The 21,991-nt window shown below is 39.2% G+C and overlaps 1 protein-coding gene across 2 annotated transcripts in view; it reads left to right on the plus strand.

Annotated features, from left to right (window-relative positions):
* Positions 1-17,211, plus strand: part of klhl4 (kelch-like family member 4) — a 28,945-nt gene extending 11,734 nt beyond the window's left edge. For both annotated transcript variants that reach the window (XM_068714903.1, XM_068714901.1), the window contains exons 2-11: positions 2,307-2,474; positions 3,671-3,807; positions 4,146-4,342; positions 7,632-7,844; positions 9,159-9,345; positions 9,436-9,660; positions 12,733-12,895; positions 13,909-14,121; positions 15,171-15,342; positions 15,686-17,211. In XM_068714903.1, the coding sequence (XP_068571004.1) occupies positions 2,332-2,474; positions 3,671-3,807; positions 4,146-4,342; positions 7,632-7,844; positions 9,159-9,345; positions 9,436-9,660; positions 12,733-12,895; positions 13,909-14,121; positions 15,171-15,342; positions 15,686-15,745 (1,710 nt within the window). In that variant the 5' untranslated portion in view covers positions 2,307-2,331 and the 3' untranslated portion in view covers positions 15,746-17,211. The remainder of the gene's footprint in view (positions 1-2,306; positions 2,475-3,670; positions 3,808-4,145; positions 4,343-7,631; positions 7,845-9,158; positions 9,346-9,435; positions 9,661-12,732; positions 12,896-13,908; positions 14,122-15,170; positions 15,343-15,685) is intronic.
* The last annotated feature ends 4,780 nt before the right edge of the window (positions 17,212-21,991 follow it).

A 21,991-nucleotide genomic window follows, 5' to 3' on the forward strand; every position in this document is an offset into this window, starting at 1 on the left:
TAATCCTGGCCGACGAAAGCACATCTTGAATCATCCGACCATTCATTTAGGAGGGGGGTTTCATCACGGTGAGAAGTCAGACTGATTGCAGTGAACGGAAGGGATATTGAATATGTCATTTTAATATTCTAAAAATGATTGTCAATGAGTGTATTTTTTATATTAGCACTGTATTTTGTGCTTAAAATATAGCATATGAAGATTCCATTGCACAGCCTTAAAACAGGCTCCTAACCACACAGTTCCTGATTCACCTGAATAGCTTGTTAGAGTTTTTGAATATGCAGTTCTTTTCTCAGACTCAATTATTGACATTGTTGTGATGTCTTTGGGAAGGTGTGAGGATCAAACGAAAAGACGTTGCTCACTGAAGTAAACGTCATGTGTACTGTACAATAAATTGGGATTGTATTCTTTTAAATGGGCTAATTTACCTTCTCGTTGTTCTAGGAATGCAAGTAAGTTCATTGAAACAGTTTGTAGACTACAAAATAAATCTATAGCGTGTTAGAGTCTGTGACTCTCTTTGAATTGCTTAGTAATATGCGATGTACAGCAATGTCCCTACAGCAGTTTCTCTGGAGCAAGGTGTTCTGGGGCTTTAGTGCCTCAATAAAATTGGGCTATACCTCTGATGATTCAACCCTCTACTGAAAGCGAAATATACCCCACAGAGAAATTTACTGCTCCCCAGAATGTGATACCAAAGCAATTAGTGTCGGAGAGATTGGTAGACATGAAAAATCCTTACAGCATGCCTTGGAGCCAACACAAAGGCAATGCATCTCAGTTTTAAGGCCCTATTGCTTATTCAGTCTTGTTTGGTGTTCCTCTCCAAGACTCCAGAGTCAGTGGGGAATAATCGTGACAGGGCAATAAATTACTCTCGCATTTAGCATAAAGTCTCCCCATAAAGATTAGACTACAGGATACTGCAGTCACTGGAGGGCGATATAAACAATTCCCAGTGGGAAAATATTGTTGCTTTTGGTAATCAAAGAAGAGAAAGTCACACACTCTGCTAAAAACTTTACAATAGTGTGTTAATCAGGCCATCGATAAGAGCCATCACCCCCTCCATCCCTCCTGTGTTATCAATATGGGTATGTGCCAGAACATTGTGCTGCCAAGCAGTACAGGGTTTTCAGTTCATTTGTATTGACAAATCTGTAACTTTTACTAGTTTACGCAGCTCTCATATCAGTATGACTGGTAATGAGTGGGGACATAAAGTGTCAATTTAAAGAGCGGTGACTTTTTTTTCTTGAGCACAATCCGACTTTACACAGCCGCAGGACCGTGAGATGACAGTAAATTCCCTCTGAGAGGCGGCTTGGGTCTGTTTATGTAGCGTAACAAACAACCCTAAATGTCAATGAGTGGACTTTCTCTGTGAAGGACACCAAAATGTCTGGGCTACATTATTTGCCACGAGTCTGAGGGATTACTTGGGTGACTGTAGAACAGCATGTAATCTAGCAGCCCGTGGGGACAGGGACTCAGCCTCGCCACAACGCTGCATGGAACAGGCTTGCTCACTTGTTAAGTCCCTGTCTTTGGAAAGCCCACGTGCGCACACAGATATGCAGATGCACACAGGAAGAGACACAAAGGCATACACACATACAGACACAGGGAAATTATGTCTGGAAAGCTGTTGCATAGATTGTGGTGCTTGCTTGTCCCATTAGACTGCATCTCTTAGTTATCGACTTATGAGTGGAGTTTAGTCCATAATAGCTTTAATTTCAGCTTAGAGCGGCAAGAAAGATGCAGATACACCGCAGGGAATAGAGGATTCAGGAGTGCCATGTGTCCGAATAAGCTCTTTTGTGTCCTTAATCATTTGTTTCTTATCTTGCTGTGTCCAGCTTTTCAATTTTATTTTTATTATTTCATACTTATGATAGTGGGCAGGGAGAGGAAACAGCGGGTAAAATGTATTAATTAGCTTAATTAATTAGTCTCCCTAAATAAACTGTCTGTTAATTTCACCTGAAGGGTCCAATATTGTTGTTGTTGTTTTTTGTTTGAGTCCCCATCAAGTGAAGCTATGTTCACTATTTCCTACACATGTCGATGTCCAAAACAAACGATGGCCAAAGGTTAACGCAACAGAACCTTCTCTGGTTATTTAGAGCAGACTTCATGCAATGTTCTAAATGGCTCCTGGTACAATGACCAAATGTTCAGAAAGTGCAGAAGTATTCCAATTAAATGGACAAGATGCACAGAATGCACAGGTGCTATAGACATACAGACAGGGTCTATTGCTTTTGTCTATACATCTCCTCTCTCTTCCACAGGTTGGCTCTTAGCACCTTCTCCAAAATGAACACCAACTCCTCTGATGAGTTTTTCCAGGCCACAAATCATGCAGAACAGACTTTCCGTAAGATGGAGACCTACCTCCAGCACAAGCAGCTGTGTGATGTCCTCTTGATAGCAGGGGATCATAAGATACCTGCTCACAGGTTGGTATTTGTGTCCTCTTAGATTTCATTAACCACACCTGCATCAGTTTGATTTAAGAGATACAGACGCTCATCTGGATTCATTTCATTAAGTTGTTGATGCAAGCGTTCAGGCTTTGGTCTTGACCACAGTTCGCATTCTTAAATACATTTCGTCAGTCGCAATCCATCCGACGAATAATCAAATGATCTTTAAAATTCAAAGCAAGATTGTTCTGATTTTCAGGTGACAGGAAAGATATGCAAACTCCATGTTCACTGGTTTGCATCTAAATAATGCACATTGCTGTGATCTAATTACACCTCTGCCCTTCCTCATTTCCACATTACATTTGTGGAGTGGAAGAGCACGGCGATCCAATACATGGATGTGTCAATATTTGGGCATCCAGCCCTCGGCTGAATGGCATGACATCAAATCTCCTGAATGCAGAAAGGCATCACGTTCATTGCATCACGATCACCGAGTGCATGTGCTTGTGTATGTCTGTCTGCCAGCATATTTTGTTAGTTCATCCAGATAGATTCACGAAACAGAAACCAGAATTCTCCACAGAGAGAGAAAGAAGTATCAGTGACTGACCTAGTTGAAGAAATCAGCTCTCTGACGGCCTGTTTCAATGTGGCTTTGTATTTGTTCATAGGACACAACCAAGTAAAGCAGGGACGGTGTGACAAAATAAATGAAAGATGATATAATAAGTATTTATATATATATTTATATTAGAAACCACAACATTATGGGAATATTAGACTATTGGACTGTGTCACTCGATCTCAATTCCTTGTGTTGCCATATGATCTCTCCCTGAATCAACCCGTGTTATGAGAGCTAGACAAATGAGCGAACAAAATTAGAAGTCTGACCAGTGCAGTTATTAGCAACATGGAGTATGTGGGGTAATTTCATTAATCATACACAAGTGGAATGATAGAGAATGTGTGGGAACAGTACCTAGCATGGTGTAAAAGCATTCTGTTAGAAAAAGTACTACATGAAATGATTACACCGACAGTACAATATGATGCTGTGATACCTTTTCTTATGATGCAAAGCTACATTTGAGGAGATCTCAGGATACAATCTCAGGATTTATTCTCCAACCACTCAAAATAATCAGCATATAGATCCCCATAGACATGCAAACTCATGTGCGGTACAAGAGCATTAATCCACTGCGTTTTCTTTACGGCAGACTGGTCCTGAGTGCCGTGTCGGACTACTTCGCCGCTATGTTCACCAGCGACGTGAGAGAGGCAAAGCAGGAGGAGATCAAGATGGAGGGAGTCGATCCAGAGGCCCTCAGATCCCTGGTTCATTTTGCCTACACCGGTGAGTGCTCGTAAAGACATTCACTAGCTCTTGTAAGTAGTTATGAGACTTTTGAAATCAAGTATGATTAAAATGTATCAATAAGGCAATTCATCACTGGGCTGACTGACTGGACAGCACTTAAACATAGCGTTGCTTTATTCTACAAGACAAATCCCTTTGGAGAAACGTTGGGAAAATCCATACCCACAGTATTCAAATTGTAAAATGGGGTAAAATGATATAATGATGATTATCCAGTTTGTTTGATTGCAATACTTCTCCCACCGCTGTATGTGCCACTATGGTTACATCCAGTCGTGACATAAAAATATGTTTTGCTTGTCCTGACATTGCAGGCGTCCTTGAGCTGAAAGAGGAGACCATTGAGAGTTTATTGGCGGCAGCTTGCCTCCTCCAGCTTTCACAAGTCATCCAGGTTTGCTGTAACTTCTTGATGAAACAGCTGCATCCTTCCAATTGCCTGGGAATACGCTCCTTTGCAGACGCCCAAGGCTGCGTGGACCTGCTCAATGTGGCTCATAACTACACCATGGTAGGAGGGCGATTAGCGCTATACCACATTTGCATGGCCGGGGTGGGCTAAATTATTCATTTTGGAAGAAGAGATCACACTCAAATGTGACTCTTCATTGCATGAATGCACAAGAGGTGCTGTGCTAATGAAACAGTAACAAGAGTATTTTAAAGTGTGGTTTAATTAACACTATATGTACTGAGAGGCAGCCTGTACTACAGTGAATCAAATTGACTCTGCTGCACATAATCAAAGCCTCTTTTTCAGTGCAAATCTGATGGGTAATAACCAATGTTTTGTGAATGCAGTATACTAATATATAAATATATATATATAAATATATATAAATATATATATATAAATATATATATATAAATATATATATATATATATAAATATATATATATAAATATAAATATATATATATATATATATATAAAAATATATATATATATATATATATATATATATATATATATATGTGTGTATATATGAATATACATATGTGTATATATATAAATATATATATATATATGTGTGTATATATTTTTTATATATTTATATATATATATATATATATGTATATAATATATATTTAAACAAATATTGTATATATATATATATATATAGTATATACACACACACACACACACACACACACACACACACACACACGGTATACTGTACATAACACATTGAAATATGTTTGGCTGTCCTCTGGAGACTATTTAATTAAAATAACCTGTCATAACCTGTAAAGGCGTAAACTGTCGGTGTCTTGGTTATTTATATCATCTAATTTCAGCAGAGAAATGGGTGACGTCCACATTTGAATAGAAATTGAATAGTTTCATGCTCTTACTTCATCTAATTTGGTTTTGTGGCTGTTAGTAAGAGATAGCACGTTGCTTCATATTGATTAGTGCACTGCCAGACTTGTGAAAATGTGGCTGCTATATATTTCTGCAAGGAATATTTGCATTTGATTAAGATTCATGCACATATTTGTCAGATAACATCTTGTTTGGCCACGCAGAAGTGAAAGCATGAGGCAGGCGTTATCTCCTAGAGGACATCTGCTCAGTCTGTTTACATAGACCCCATCCAGGACCAGGAGGTTAATCTAATCATCAGACTGCACAAGAGGTTCAACTTCCTGTTCAATCACTTCAGTAATGAGCAGCAAGAGCTGCGGGCTTCCGCGAAGTCCGTCATCTGGTTTGTGAGTGGAGCAAGTTGTGTTTTGATAAGCTTGTTTTTCCTGTTTAAGCAAAGCCGCTGAGATCCACCCCTAACATCCTTTTCCTTTATGAAAGAGTTGCCCTCTTTCGTTGCAGTCATCGAAAAAATGTATTGTTATATTGTTTGGATGACAGTAGTTCTTTCCAGCAATAAAACTATATTTTAGTTACATATCTGCTGCCAGGTGAGTCTGCAACGACCACTGCTGTAATGAATGAATGCAACCCACAATTGGCTAATTGGCTAACTCCCCAGTCTAGACCGCAAGTGTAGCGTCTTTTGCACTCACACGTATCACAAAAACAGATACGCTCTTATTTTAATCTCTGCAGATGTTCGCACTTGCTCCGTCCAGGTGCGCATCTCACAGTCGTAACTGAGACATTAAGCATTCAAACGTGAGGGTGATGCCTAATAGAGGCTGGGGTTTGGTGAAGCACTCAGCTGTATTATCGCTTGTGGCCCCTACCGGGCGGGGCCTGTTGAGAGTAGTGAGTGAGAAGTCAGCAAGCAGTCAATGGTAGTGTATAACAGGCTGTAAAGGGTGTTTTGAGAAACAACGAGAAGAGCATTCACACATAGCTGGCCATCTAAAATTGTACGCAGTGTGCTGCAACAGAATGCGAGATTAGGCATGGACAGACACAGAGGTGCACACTCAGTCTTGGACACATGTATGCACGCGAGCGATCACATGATTCTCCAAGCAGAAATAATAATTAATACTATAGAATTTGTGTATTTTAATGAATGAATCCAAATTTAGAAAAATTGCAAAATATAGCAATCTGTCTTTGCCAGCCTCTGCAAATTGCATGGTAATCAACTTGTTCTTAAAAAGTAATTCTCCCAGCCTCATTCCCATTAAACATCAGCGTTCCTCCGCCTCAGAAAACACTATTATTACGCAATTACTCTTTTGCAGTAGTTAAATCAATTAGCATCCTCTCCCGCTGATCTTGTTTTCCAAGCAGTTTACCCACCAATGAGTTTGCCAGCATCTAAAAACACATCCTTTTAAATGTTTATGAAACAAACTCGGTTGAGCTTTCAATTTTGTTGTCAGCTGTTCGGCACTGGTAATTACAAATAATTGGTTTAAAGCAACGTAAAAGAGTTGGATGGCTTTTCTCCCTCAGTGTTACCACAACAGATCAATAGATGTCCCTCATTTCATTAGAGCTGTCTGTGTTGAGCTCTGAAAAAAGACACTCTCATAATGGATTGGACAGAGACTCTGTAATTTGTTGCAAGTTGATGATCAATAGCCTGCTTGTTTTTCTTAATTGTTGAGCAACCAGTCTCAGTTATTAAAGCAGCTTAACAATTAATGCTCAGCTGCCTTTTTGATGAAGGAATCGGCCTGATTATGGCCAAGGATTGCTCCATATGTCTTTCATGTGTTTTAATGTTGGACATAACATACTGTAGAGGCAGGAGGGCGTTTTATATAGCATCATCTCTAATGGAACTGCCCAGAGACAATGTCCTTGAAGAGGTAGCCATGCAGTGCTGTAATATTGTCTGGGCTTCTGGCCAGCAAATGGAAGATCAATCTTAAGAAAGGCAATAGAGAACAGCTTCCACAAAAACGTACAGCTGGACACTGTAACGGTGTGATGGTAATGTTGGTGTGCAGTGCTTTTGTTTCTCATTAAGCATCTTATATTGGTTTAACGGTGTCCCGTACAATCGGCAGCAAAAATGTTGTAAGAGCTTATGAAGAGGCTTTTTCTTGGAGACGCTTCATGCCAGACTGATTTGTAGCCTGCTGTTGCATGGATGTTAAGTAAATCACATATGTGTCAAAATGTGTGAGAGAGTATTTCACCATCAGTTATATAATAAATTGTCAATAAAGACCTCTAAATTGGCATTCTCTATCTATTTGCACTCACTGTTCTTCACCTCTCTGTCCTTCTGCCATCCTCATAGGCATAGACACACAGCCACACACACACACACACACACACACACACACACACACACACACACCACTGCACCACTTCTCCTCAGCTAATGACTGATGATTATCTGCTTCCTACCCGTCTCCTCTGCGTTCCAGGAACACTTCCTGGAGGTCATTCAGAACCAGGAGTTCCTGCTGCTCCCCACGGCTGAGATTGTTAAGCTGCTCTCCAGCGATGAAATCAACGTCCCCGATGAGGAGACCATCTTCCAGGCTTTGATGATGTGGGTGCGGTACGACGTCCAGCATCGACAACAGGACCTTGGGGTGCTTCTCGCCTTCATCCGTCTGCCTCTTCTTCCCCCACAGGTGAGATAGCGGGTGAGGGGGTAGAGATGGTAAGAAAAAGGTATGATCAGGATCATATACTGTGCTTTTGCTCGAGTTTGTAGCCGTCAACTAAGCTGACGGCTTAGTGTGACAGAAGGCGTAATTTTTTACCTTTTCTACTGTACGTACCCCGGGTGAGATTTTGGATTTATAATGCACTTTTTTACAAATGTTTTCTTAATAGTTTTACAGGCTTTCAGACATTTTGTCTATGACATGTCAGGAAATGGTAATAATAACTTTCAGAGTCTGACATAAATTATATTCAAATGCCTTGTTTTGTCGTAGTAATAGTCTTAAATCCAAAGATATTCAGTTTACTATCATAAAAGCAAAAGGAAAGCAGCCATTCCTGGAGTCCTGGAGATGATAAGGAATATTTAGCACTTTAGCTTGAAAGACGATCCGATCAATGAATCGACAACTTGTTTCAGCTTTAAGCACCATACATTTACTGCAAGAGAACCACCTACCCTCAGTCTTCCACTGAAAGGCAGTGAACTACTGCATTGTCAATAATCCCTTTGTTTATGTTAGTGGTTGAAGAAGAAAAATCTCCCCTCTGAGTGAGAAATCAAACTGGCACGACAGATACACATGACTTTTTATATGCAATGTCAGACTATGCTTGCTTATGTTTGAATTATTATTGTTTTAAACACTGCACTGCAACTCATGTTTTATGAATGCTGTATTTCTGAGAACAAGCATTGTTTTACAACTGTGTCATGTCTCCCTAATTTACATAACAACAAATCCAGATAGGATTTTTTTGGCAGATCTGAAGTATGAAAATATCGCCCTTCTTTTAAATTATGGCAGCTTCATTTTCAGTTTTTTTTTTTCAGAGTTTTTTTTTTAAACAAATTTTGTACATATGTGCTTTATTTTTCATTTTATATTCAGTGAATAGATGCAGGATACAAAACTATGTACAACATTGCTGTCTGCAAACAACAATGAAGTGATTGTTTTTATGAATATAAATGATATGCAAAATATGATCAGAAACATAAGTTATCTCATCCATTGGGTAGGGAGATAGTGTTGGCTGTGATTCAGATAAACAGAAAGAAATCACTGTATTTGTCAAAATACAGTATTTGTTTGTATTTTTTTTAAGTTTACATTTAATCATACAAAAAGTAATTCTACATGAGACTAACCTGGCTTTAGGTATTTCAGTACATGTCGTATATTTGTATAAACACGTGGCCCTTTTTCTACACATTATATCTTGAATACATTATTTCTTACAATGTAGCCTATTAAAAGTGAACCCTTGAAATTTAGCTCCTTGCCGATCTGGAAAACAACAAGATGTTCTCCGATGATCTGGAATGCCAAAAGCTGCTGATGGAGGCCATGAAGTACCATCTTCTGCCTGAGAGACGTCCCATGTTTCAGAGCCCAAGAACCAAACCTAGAAAGTCCACTGTGGGCGCACTTTATGCTGTGGGAGGGATGGATGCTACCAAAGGTATGGCCCACGCGCACATACACAGTGGTTATTCATTAACAGCAAGACAGTGTATTTGAATTGTAACACTTATTGTGTCTGTGGTTTTAGGATCCACCACTATAGAGAAGTACGACCTGCGGACTAACACTTGGGTCCAGGTTGGTGCCATGAACGGACGCAGGCTGCAGTTTGGCGTCGCAGTTATAGACAACAAGCTCTATGTGGTCGGAGGGAGAGATGGACTCAAAACATCCAACATGGTGGAGTGTTACAATCCGATCAATAAAGTGTGGTCTACTATGCCTCCCATGTCAACACACAGGCATGGCCTTGGTGAGTGTGTCTCGTGAGCTCCACTTATTTGACTAAAAAGAAAGTACCACACTGATAGATAATATAATAATTACAGAAAGGAGATGTGGACACTCTCGAACGACGAATATGTCAGTAGGATTGCAACTAACATTCAGTTAGTCTCCCAATTATTTTCACAATTTACTGATTAATAGTAGTGTCTACTGTTACAAAATAATGCCAAAACATTCAAGGAAACTTTGCAGAGCTCAACCTGATGGATTCAAATTGCTTGTTTTATCCGTTCTACAGTCTAAAACCCAAAGATATTTTGTTTACTTTTATGGATGAAATCTTCTCATTTGAGAAACTGGAACCAGTGGATATTTAGTGTTCTTATTTGATAAATTGAATGATCAATGACTATATATTTAGATCGTTGATTAATCAATTTTCAGATCTACATGTCATCAAGACTTCAAAGTTCTCAATTTCATAGTATCTTTGTTCATATTTGATATTTTTGAAACACTTTAGTTAAATTAGTGTTCCGGGAGGCAAGCTCCCCTGGAAGAAAATTATGTACATTTTAAGGTTAAAGGCATCAATCTGGTGCTCTTTATACACACACACACACACACACACACACACACACACACACACACACACTGTATATGAATTAACTATTTTGTGCTCTTTTTCTAGCAATACTGAAATATAACAAAGCACAATTAGGCTACTCAAGTACTGTACTTCAGTACAATTTTGAGGTACTTGTGTTTCACTTCAGTATTTCCATCCTTTGTTTTTCCACTACATCTTAGAGGGAAATATTGTACTTTTAACTTCACTCCATATATTATTTAGGCTAGTTTGCAGATTTAGATTCTTAATATATATATAGAAATTAACCAGCTTATAAACTATGATGTATTATTTAGTATATAGCCTATATATTATTATCAATTATAAAAAGTAGTTAAAATGAGCTCTGCTGTGACATTAAAGTGATGAACACATTAATACATCAACAATTATAATATAATGATATAGGCTTTTTAAAGTAACATTTTGAATGCAGATCTTTTACTTGTAATAGAGTATTATGTATTCTGTGCTCTAGTAAATATTTGAATCATAAACACATTGGTTGTATGAATATGAATATGAATGCGATGAGAGCAAGAAAGTCACCCCCACTAAGCATGGTAAATGAGACAGGTGCCGTGTTTCAAGATGGAGTGGGTGGGTTGCCGGCATCGCCGCAGATTGTGCAGTTTAGGCAGTCCGCCCTGGTTAACAGTTGCACCGCAGGAAATGAGGACACAGCGAGCACTAAGTTCATGGCCCCTGGAAGCAACAACGTCCAGACGAGGGTCGCTGCGAAGCCGACCCGCCCAGTGCAGCAAGCTACTTTCACTTTTCGTGGTGAAATAGATCCGGTCGCTGCACATAGCTGCGGAAGAAATGCGCCAAAAGAGGGCCAGACAGCCCATCAGTGGAGCAGTGTAAAAATATTTTGTATTCATTATGAAACTGTGACGGGACAAATTAGACTTTGGCGGGCTGCCACAGCGTAGGTAATTAATGGGAAACACTGTAAATTCCTTCTACCTTTATTGTCATGTTTTCAGTGGATGTGTGAAAACACAATTCGTACAACTATTTCAAGGTTTGAGGTTCTAGCTCGTTCAGGCTACCTGGTGTTATGAAACACCAAAAACTGCAGGATGCATGCTCAGGAGGGTAACAGCTGGACTGCTGGAAAAAAAAGAAATCAGACATTTCTTTTGAGATAGACCTTTGATATTTTCCCATTCCCCTATCAAAGCTTGGCAGGTGGTGCGCGGCCCTGCTCTTCCTTACCCTTCCCTGCCCAATAAATCTCATATCAGAAGCGTTTTGATTCACAGTTGAAACAGGTCTGGGTAACAGAACAGGGAGATCTTGTCAAAGCATTCAGCTCGCTCACCCAGTGTGGTCAGAGGTATCAGCCAGCCCAGGAGATCACACTGTACAGATTACCTGTGTCGTCTTTGATCTTTCCCGTAGCAAATATCTCTTGCTGCTGTGGCGTGCATATTTTGAGTGTGAATACATTTGAGCTTAGTGTCTATCAACACCCCTGGCCAACCATTTCCTGCTGTGTGCATCAGGGGTGAAGACAAGAAAAAAAAAAGGTATTTCTTTATTCCAAAGCCACCAGTCGGTAATAAAAGGAAGTCTCCCTACGAGTATTGTTTCTGTCGGACAGTGTTTATGTCATTCGAGGTTCTCTGAATGTGGTCTTACCTCATGTTCCCTCCAAATAATTGAACTCTCACCAAAGGAAATAAGGGTGGTAATATAAAAATCCATTGTGTTGAAACATCCTCTGCTATGTTGCTGGGGAAAACCGCTTTCCTCTGTGCCTTGAGAATGAGGAATAACAATGCAGTTTTATAGTCTTCCTGTTTTCTGAATAGATTTGGTTAGCTGTATGACTCACCCTGCCCAGTTCTAAAATGAAAAACATACCTCGGCGTCAGCTCTCTCTAAGAACTGTTTCAAGAAAACAAGGCTTTTATTTGGAAATCTCATTAAATTGCATTGATTCTTTATGATCAACTTAAAAAAATTCACATATTAATACACAAGTATGAAGCACAAGGACTAATGTCACTGTGCAGGGAGCTGAACAGCCGGGAATGACCCATAATGCAGACTCTGAGACGGGCAGATTCAACAGAGATCATTTAAAGCAGCAGTGTGTAGGATTTAGTCAAATCTAGCCGTGTGTTTGCAGATTGCATCCAAATGAACACCCCTCTCCTCACCTCCTCCCTTTCCAAGCATTGGAGAACTATGGTTGCCTTCAGCCAACCTAAAAAGCGAGAGGCCCTCTTATAGCCACAGTGTTTGGTCTGTCCGTCCTAAGCTACTGCAGAAACATGGCAGTGCAACATAGCGGACTCTGTGAAGAGGACATGCTCCCTATGTAAATATGAGGGCTCGTTCTACGCTAATGAAAACATAATTCTTAGTTGAAGGTGATTATAAACTAATGATGGATTAATATATCCCATTACTGCCAATAACTCCAACCTAAATCTCTTGTTTCCATCTGTGTAGGTATTGCAGTGCTGGAGGGCCCAATGTATGCTGTGGGGGGCCACGACGGCTGGAGCTACCTCAACACAGTGGAACGCTGGGACCCGCAGGCCAGACAGTGGAACTATGTGGCGAGTATGTCGACACCACGGAGCACCATGGGAGTCACAGCGCTCAATGGAAAGTAAGTTGCTCTATCAAACCTACAGACATTGTTATGCATGTTTTAGCAACATCAAAATCACCTTGTTTGACCTGAAATTTAAGCACAACCATCATGTCTGCTTTAATTAAGATAAGCCATCTGTGGTTGTCATGCAAAAACTCTGTGATTTTAACAAAAACTAAATAAAGTAGTGATTAGATTTATTAAAAAAAAAAATTATTTGCTGAGTGAACTGAACAAACATGAACAATTTAAAAAATTGCTTCGGATAAGGAACATAACTAATGTACAGTAATATGCAACTTGGAATAGAGCATGCAGTAACACAGCTATGATGTAATTCCCAGTGCACAAGTCCAGGTAAAGCTGAAGTGCAGCATTGGTGCAGTAATAGTTTGACAACATTGCACTTCTTGAATGCAGAATCAACCTTTGTGGTCTGTGTGAGATAAACTACACGGTGGCTGCAGTAGTTAGCAGCTCACAGCAAAGGCTGTTCTGATCAGTGTGGTAATTTATTCAGGGTAATCGAGACTCTATAAAAGCAAAACACTTTGTATATTTGTATGTATTAAATGCCTAACAACACTATTTAATAGTAAATTAAGCAAAGAAGCGACTGGCTCACAGCCTCATTTAAATGGGTTTGTGTGGTGAAGGAAGAACAAGCTTGCTGCTCGGCTACATCCAGTATTCAGTGTTAAAGTCAATGCAGAGTTATTTCTGCATCTAGGTCAAAAATAGACAACAAGGAAACTGTTTCCCTTGTCTCTACTTTCTGTCGGGCCTGTGAGCTACAAGCGCCTAAAATACTGATGTGATTTTTGTGGGAGAGAACTCTCACAAGGTACGGGCCTTTAAAACAATGCTATCCACTCTGCTGTATCTTGAACATCTGTCACGTCATCACTGTTCTATCATAACTTTTTACAACCATCTGATGTGAGCCACTGCCTCCAGCTCCACTAGCACTGTATGTACGTACGTGTCAGATGTTAGAGATTTTTAACCCAATATATTTAATTTCTCAGATTGTTTGCAGTCGGTGGTCGAGACGGCAGCTCATGTCTGAGGTCAATGGAGTGCTTCGATCCGCACACCAACAAGTGGAGCATGTGTACTCCCATGGCCAAGAGGCGAGGAGGAGTGGGTGTGGCGACGTACAACAACTTCCTGTATGCTGTAGGCGGCCACGACGCGCCAGCTTCCAACCACTGTTCTAGACTCTCCGATTGTGTTGAAAGGTCGGTAAAAGCCTCTTCTCTGGATAAAACACACAAGCACGAAAATGTTTCATAAGCGCTTTTGGATTGCAGTTGAATTCACTCGTGGGTGGAGACGAAGCTGTAAGAACAAAAGGGAGACAAACTCACGATCCCCACCCTGTTCCTGCATTTCGAGACATGTCTGTATTATAACACTCAATTGAAGAGATCATAGTTTCCACAGATGTTTTCCATTTTATAATATCTGGCGCCATCTGGTGGCCGTTATATCCTGAATCTGACTCACAGTAGAGCATCTCCAGTGATAATTAACTGCTCAGAATACCTTCTTGCTTTGTATTTTTCCACCATTTGACATTTTATTCCAACACCCATTTACTCAAATAATTAGTTTTCAAATAATAGTAGTTATCCTTCAGCGTTTAATCAATGAGGCAGTCATAAAGGGATCTTTAAAACAGTGATTTTACTCACTGGAAAGCATTTTGAGTCATTTAAATTGAGCATTTTAAAGTCGATTATATTAATGTAGCAGTCTCCAATATTAGACAATATTTTAGCTTTCAAATTAATATTTTTGAAGTATTTTACAAACCATGAACTGATTTGTTTAAAACTGATAAAAAGCTTTAAACTTTAATACTACCAACTTTCAGCAAGGCATGACTACATTTCTCAACATTTAAATGACTTCATTATCCAGAAATCATTGAAAGAAAATCATAAAGGGTGTCTTCTTTGTGCTCATTTTAGCGGTCAGCATGGTGAAAACGACATTCAGCAACATCTTCCTTCACTCTTGAGTCCAGCTCTCGGTGGAGCCAGCAGCCGCCAGCTGCTGTCCAAGAAACAATCTTTGCTTTTAGTTTCAATCTGGCTCCCTGTGTGAGCTGAAAGAAGTTGACCATGCAGACATCTGTGATTAAAGAGGGGGGGGGGGGGGACATCAGGGTTTCTCATTAAGTGGGGATGGGACACAGTTTTCCTCTTGAGATTCATGTTGATTGGATAATTTAAATCATTTTTTTAATCATAAAATCCCTACCTGTAAAACTATTGTATTACAGGTATGACCCAAAGACGGACACATGGACCACTGTGTCCTCCCTCAGTGTTCCCCGGGACGCAGTGGGTGTTTGCCTGCTGGGTGACAGGCTTTATGCTGTAGGTGGATACGATGGCCAGTCATATCTGAACACTGTCGAGTCCTACGATGCGCAGAACAATGAGTGGACTGAGGTAATCACATCAACCGATAATTCATCACAGTTACACAACTCTTATTATTGTTTTGGACATAAATATAAATAGGGAACTTTTGACATTGAAAATGGTGAAAACTGTTCAATTGAATTGTAGCTTTTGCCAGAACTGGTTACATGTAATATCGGGGTTCCAGTTAACACGCTTTGGGAGGATAAATCTGCTGAAGTCTCTGAATGCTATCAATACTTTATAGCTTGCTATGTTTTTTTTCTATCTCGCCTCTGTAACCCTCTTATATGCATGAAGTAAAATGGGATTCCTTCTGAAGAGAGCCTCAGATGAGAGGCTGCATGTTAACCCCTCTGTCATCCTGTAGGAGGTCCCTCTCAACATTGGCAGGGCCGGCGCCTGCGTGGTGGTGGTGAAATTGCCTTGAGCGTTTTGTCTCACGACAGCATGGGAAACAAATGAAAGAGCGGCGAAGAAGAGTGGACAAACAAAACAACGGATCAAGGACACATCCTTCGAGAGTCATGTTTTATTTTTTTCTTCTTCTTTAACTCGGCTTTCCATATTTTTCTGAAGGAAACACAGACAGAGCCTTGCCCATAAGCCATTGTTTCTATCATTAGTGGACATGCCTGCCCACTGGGGAGGACTAGTTCAGAAACTGGAATGCACTGCACATTCTCCACATTCTCAACCGATCAAGAATTTCCATAGACTTGGCAGAGCTGTAGCAAGTGCCAGGCCTTTGTTGTACTGCTTTGTTATGATAGTTTTCTGAAACATTCTGTGTACGTCTATAAAAATTAAATGTGAAAGTAACATTTCGAGCAAATAAGCCTGCAGGTTAGTTTACATCTATACAGAGACTTTTCTTATCAGTGCCATCACATACAGTACAGTATATTTTGGGGTTTATATTTCACTTTATAGCTACTCAAATGAAAGTTCTTATGATACATAAATGGAACCTTGTTCCTGTGTCTTTCCTTAGTGGGTGGTCTGAAAAGATTCGTACTCTTTAGGGAAGAAGACCGCTTTGAACAAGAGTTTGAAGTACAGGAATGAAATCCAACTTTTTAGTGAACAATATATTTGGACATTTTCTTTTTTTATTGAGCCCGTAGCTACAAAACACCAAAGTCATTTGCTTGTATTAGAAGTCGTGTTACGCATTATATAAAAAGTTTACAAAATTGTGAATTACAGAAAATATATCATATTGATATTTCACATTGCTGTAGATTTTTGTGAACTTTCTGAAACTATATTTGTGTTGATAGAATCATACTTAAACCAGTGCACTCTGGTGACTACAGTTGTTATTATTATTATTTTGTCTTTATTTCTGTGCATGCTGACTGAGCGAATGTTTTGAGTTATACAATATTCTATATCAACATCACTGTCTGTTCTGTACTTTCTAGGGTAGGATGCCTTTTGGGTCATGTAGATGATCTCAACATTCACAACACAACCATTGGAGTAACGCATAAGTAACAGCAAACTATGGCTGAGTGACACCAGGTGCATCCAAACCAGCATTCTGAGTCTTATGTGCAGCATTCGGGAAACTTGATTTCAACAGAACTTCACTATTGTGACTTTGATTAAAATCTTTAGGTTCATAGTTGTGTGTTCTGATGATACAAATTGAAAAACTACTAATTTCATCACAATGACAACAATTTGTAACTGTAATTATAACATGTTTTGGGGTCCAAATGTTAGTTTTGAAATCATAATTTTGTACAGCATGCAAAACTATAAATAAAATGACTTCAGTCTTCTCTGCATGTTCAAATCCATGTTTAGAGCTGAATGTGGCCCCTCAGCGGGAAGGTTTTGATTTCTCTTGTTCTGCTTTGAGTAAACTAAACTGATTCTTTGACTAAACAGACTTGGAAGCTTCTTTGAAATCGTCATTAACCTAAGTGTTCTTCTTATTGAAGTGTTGACTTTTTTTTTTTTTAAATCAAGCGCATGTTTGTTGATATCACTCGACAGACTGAGGACCAACTGCCATTGCTTGCCTTCGTTTTTTCATTGTTTATCCTCAAAATAGTTTCAAGGTCCCCCCAACCTCCTCTCTCTTGTTTGATTAGATTTTGATGAATACAAAATACTGGCTTATGTGTTCACACGAAGAGTTCTAGTTATTTTCAAAATACACAACATATTACACACCTTTATCTTTTTCATTTTGAGGAATAGCTTTTTTTTTCTTTACTCAATCCGTATCTCAGATCGTGTGAAGATTAATCTCCTTCTCCAACTTTCTGTTTCTGTTTATCGGCATCTCCTTCTGTCAGATCGTATAATGGAGATCAATAAAGGATAATAGCTTTCCCCTGAGTTCACCTGTTCAGAGCACAATATTACTGAACACCCTAGAATGTAGAATTTACAGTATATCTCACTTTATATCTGTCGTATTAATTCAAAGGCATAGTGTAATGTCTGTGATAAAAATAGCTGTATGTAATTTGTTGCAAATGTGCATCATTAGATTATTCTCCTGAGGGTAGCTCAGTATTGCCCAATCTTAAATTATATATCTGTTAGACAGTCTAGTTGCCACACATAGTTAAAAAATACATCATGACCTAAACACTGAGCCAGTCAGTGTCACATGATAAGTGCATACCTCAAATCATAAGGTTTCCAAACCTGATGTGGATGAAAGGGCCATAGGAAAAGTGCTTTATGTTACCATACAACTTAACAATGGTAAAGGTTACACTTTCACTAGAGTCATTTGACTGTTGCTCAATGTTTTGCCAGAATTTTTAAGTAATACAATCCACTGATAATATAAAAGTGAGGTGGTGCAGCACTGACTTCACTCTAGCTACCTGAAGTTTAACAACTCAAAAAAACTTTTATGATAATCCTTTGATCCTTTTATTTAACACTTTTAGGTATTCAACATGACCTACATATAATAAAACATATCACTTTAAAAGGTCTTCAGATCCTCTTTAAATTGAATCCCAAGAATCCGACATGCTGACTAAATGATACTTCTCTATATTGTATATGTAATTATGTATTAATCTATATGAATCATCACAAAACAGTTCCTTCTTGCCTGAAATTATTTTTAAATCACACCAGAAAAAAGCCAAATCCCCAAATAATGAATAAGTGTTAAACCCCGTTTAAACCCAGAAACATTACAAAAAAGGAGCTAGAGACAAAGCTAAACAGAAGATTTAAGATATTGGGCATTACAGTTTGTGTTAAATGAGATGTGGATATTGTCCATTCAGTGCAGTACAAAATACAGAACAAAACAGAAAGTGGGAATATGATAAGTGCAGAGGTTTCCAACACAAATTTACATTGTCAACTCCTCATGCAGGAACTTGGTAATACAAGTATTAGCTTTGCATTTATCCATTTTAGTTTTGTTAGTGAGAGCTCAGTTTAGTTAATTTGAGCAGTTTTGAGTTCTAGTATATATTTCACCTGTATCCCACACAGCTCCTCCATGGTGATGTAATTATATCATAAATTATCAAGAGAGGGTGCTGTTGCACTGCAGAGAACACACCAAACCACACTTACCACCGCGAACAGCAAATCAAAGATCTCCAATATCATTACTGTTCATAATAAATGTCAACCGGCATTAAGAATGCCAAGGACAAATACTTGAGCTAATAACCCTGCATAATTATTGAGACACGATGATGAAATGTTGGGAAATTGGATGTTAAGGCGTCTCCTTCTCTTACTTTCAAATGAGCATCTTGCTGAGTTTTAAGGGAAGCACAGAACCTACGAGGAAGAAAAGTCCTGACTTGAGAGATGATTGTCAGGTTTTAAAGGGATTTTGGCGTCACAAAAGTTTGAACAATCGCTCATAATTCTGTGACAAATGATTGTTCTATTTTTGAGCTCTGCGTCTAGCCTTTGTGATTTTCTTCTTTTTTTTTTTCCAGGAGTGAGGGAGCAGCTCTCACTCATATTTTATTATCCCTTTTTTTGTTTGACAGTGAACAGAGATGGGAAGTGATGAGAAAAAGATGCAACAGCGCAGTGTAAGCTGCAAACAATGTACCATATTGATTGTGAAGACACACCATATGTATACCAGGTTGCTTTCTTCTATAACATACAATATATAAGGGTTAAAAGTCTAAATAAATTATAAATCATTGCATTGCAAAGATGTTACAGCATTTTACAGGCACAGATTTTGGGATTTCACCAAACACATTTTCCTCTGCCAGATAAATGAAAACGCTGCATAATTGTCAAAGTACAGTCTCAGAACTTCAACGCAGATCAGATGGCCTAATGCTCGCTGAAGAATGCCTGTAAAAAAATGGATTTGGATGGTTTATTTGTCAAAACACTGTATTATAAGAAAGACTGAGAATTTTTTAAAAAACAGCATGCGAGGGATCATCTTCACCATGGGGACAAAAGACAAGATGGATCCCTCTACAAGTGCCACAACAAACTGTCAACTTAGAATAAGATTGTCTCGTCGAGCCTGCTTAAATAAGCCCTTTAACATGGCACTTTTGACATCTTCCAATGGATTGCCATGTCAGGCAAAATGTTGTGTCTTCTCTTCCCAGGTGACGGTAATGTTACACAGCAACTGTTTTTTTTTTTTTTTTTTTTTTTTTTTTTTTTAAGTGACTGAATTCAGAGAGTGACAAAGATTAAACATATCACACAGGCAGCAGGACAACAACCATATAGATATGTGTTCCTGCTCGGCTTACAATCCAAGTGAGCTTGAGAAATCACCTGCTTGAGGAACTACACAAACTACAGCTTTTCAGTTACAGTGATAAAGTAGTTAGCTGCACTTTCATGAGACCAGCACTGATACAAAGAGTGACAGTTGCTTTTCCCGTCTGATCAAAGGCTGCAGACAAGTGCTGTAGAATGTTTCCCCCCCTGTCCTCCCCCCCCAAAAAACCCTGTCTCTATCTAATGATAGTTGAATACATTGTCATCTCATTATCTTTGAAGAGGGGAGAGATCCCTCCCGTATGAGTGGGCACTGTGTCTCTTGCCATCAGACGGGCCCTAAGATTGGTGAAGCGCATTCTCGTCTCATTATGTTGAGTGAGAGATATCAGACATATCCCATCTGCCGAACGCCTTCCACACACATGCCGCCATGCTTGAGCCATGCAAGCTGGTGCAGGAATACTGGGAGTAGTTTATCTCTAATTCTATAACTGAGCTATGAGACTTGTATTCTAAGCCGATCCGGACAATGCTATTAACTAAATCACTGCATTGTTAAATATCACTGTCAGAATTAAGAGAATAGAGAGGGCTGGTTTTTTTCCTATACAGTGGTAACCGTCAAAGAGCTCTTGCGTTTAGCCTGTACCTTATATCATCATCAATATTGCAGCATCATGTAGTTTATTTATTAATGGTTTTAAACTTGTACACAAAACTCATTTACCCTCCGGCAACTGGCTGCAAGGCTTTTTTTTCCCCCTGGTTCCTTCAGACAAATAAAAAGAGAACAAAATCTGCTGTCCCACCCAATTTTCCAATTTGCAAACCCTCTCCAGGGCAAAGAAACAGCAGCGATAGGAGGAAAAAAAGCCGAGCACATTACAGAATCACACAATCTGATACAACGGGCACCATGCATTGCGACCTCAAAAAATGATCAAGAATGAATATGATTAGCTTCATATGTATGCTTTTAAATTAACTTTTTCAATTTAGACATACAGTGCAATTACATTCAGGAATAGTTTTGGTACTTGTGTGACTATTCTAATAAGAATAAAAAGTACTCAAAGCCAAAAGCCAACAATAACTTGTGACAGAAGAGCCAAATTGGTCCCAGTTTCTCTTGACTGGCTTTAACAGATGTCATGGGCCGATTGCCAAAACATCTTATCGTGGACACAGTACAGTGAAACCACAACACTGATCTACATGATGGATGTCAGATCAAAATGAATCCAGCCATGGTTTTACCAGCTTTGAATTCATGCATGGGGAAGCCTGTCAGGGGCGAGAGATGATGTGGACACTGGCTCTCACTGTTTGTCAAGATTTTACATCCCTCCCCCTCGCTACTCGTTTGAAGCTAGTCATCTGCTGTCTAGCAGCTTGCTGCCAATACGCCTGAGAATCTAGATTCAACATTTGTGGACTTCTTACAGGAATGCATGCAATTAGACTGTTTTGTGGGTGTAAAGCGTCCCTTTGCATACACCATGCAATCTATCATTTTAATGGGCCTCAACTTTCACAGGGAACACGCTTTAATTTGGAAACAACACTTGTCTTTTTCTTATTTTACATGTCTAATACTGACAGTAAGGTAGTGACCCATCAATGGCACACTTTTTCACAGCAGTTTTTCCTCTTTTGAAAGAAACACAGAACTAAAAACAGACTTTTGAAAGTTGAGTATCAAATGATGTTTTGACATCAAATGGGATAATGAGGGGCATCAAAACCAGAGGATCACCTACAGTCCAACACTTTAAATGAGACGCGTTGTTTGTTTTCTGACTGATACAGCCGTGATGATAAAGTTTATCTTGTCCAACTCACTTTCTAAGCCATTGCAGCATCCATAATTCAGAGAGCATCATGTCCACCTCAATAACACAAGCTCTCGCTCCCCTGAAGGACACACGCATTATACATTTTACTGCCTCTTTTTTTTTTT

The sequence above is a fragment of the Cebidichthys violaceus genome, unplaced genomic scaffold (genome assembly GCF_023349555.1).
Source record: "Cebidichthys violaceus isolate CVI_PGR_0920_01 unplaced genomic scaffold, fCebVio1.0.p SCAF_2, whole genome shotgun sequence".
Classification (NCBI taxonomy): Eukaryota; Metazoa; Chordata; class Actinopteri; order Perciformes; family Stichaeidae; genus Cebidichthys; species Cebidichthys violaceus.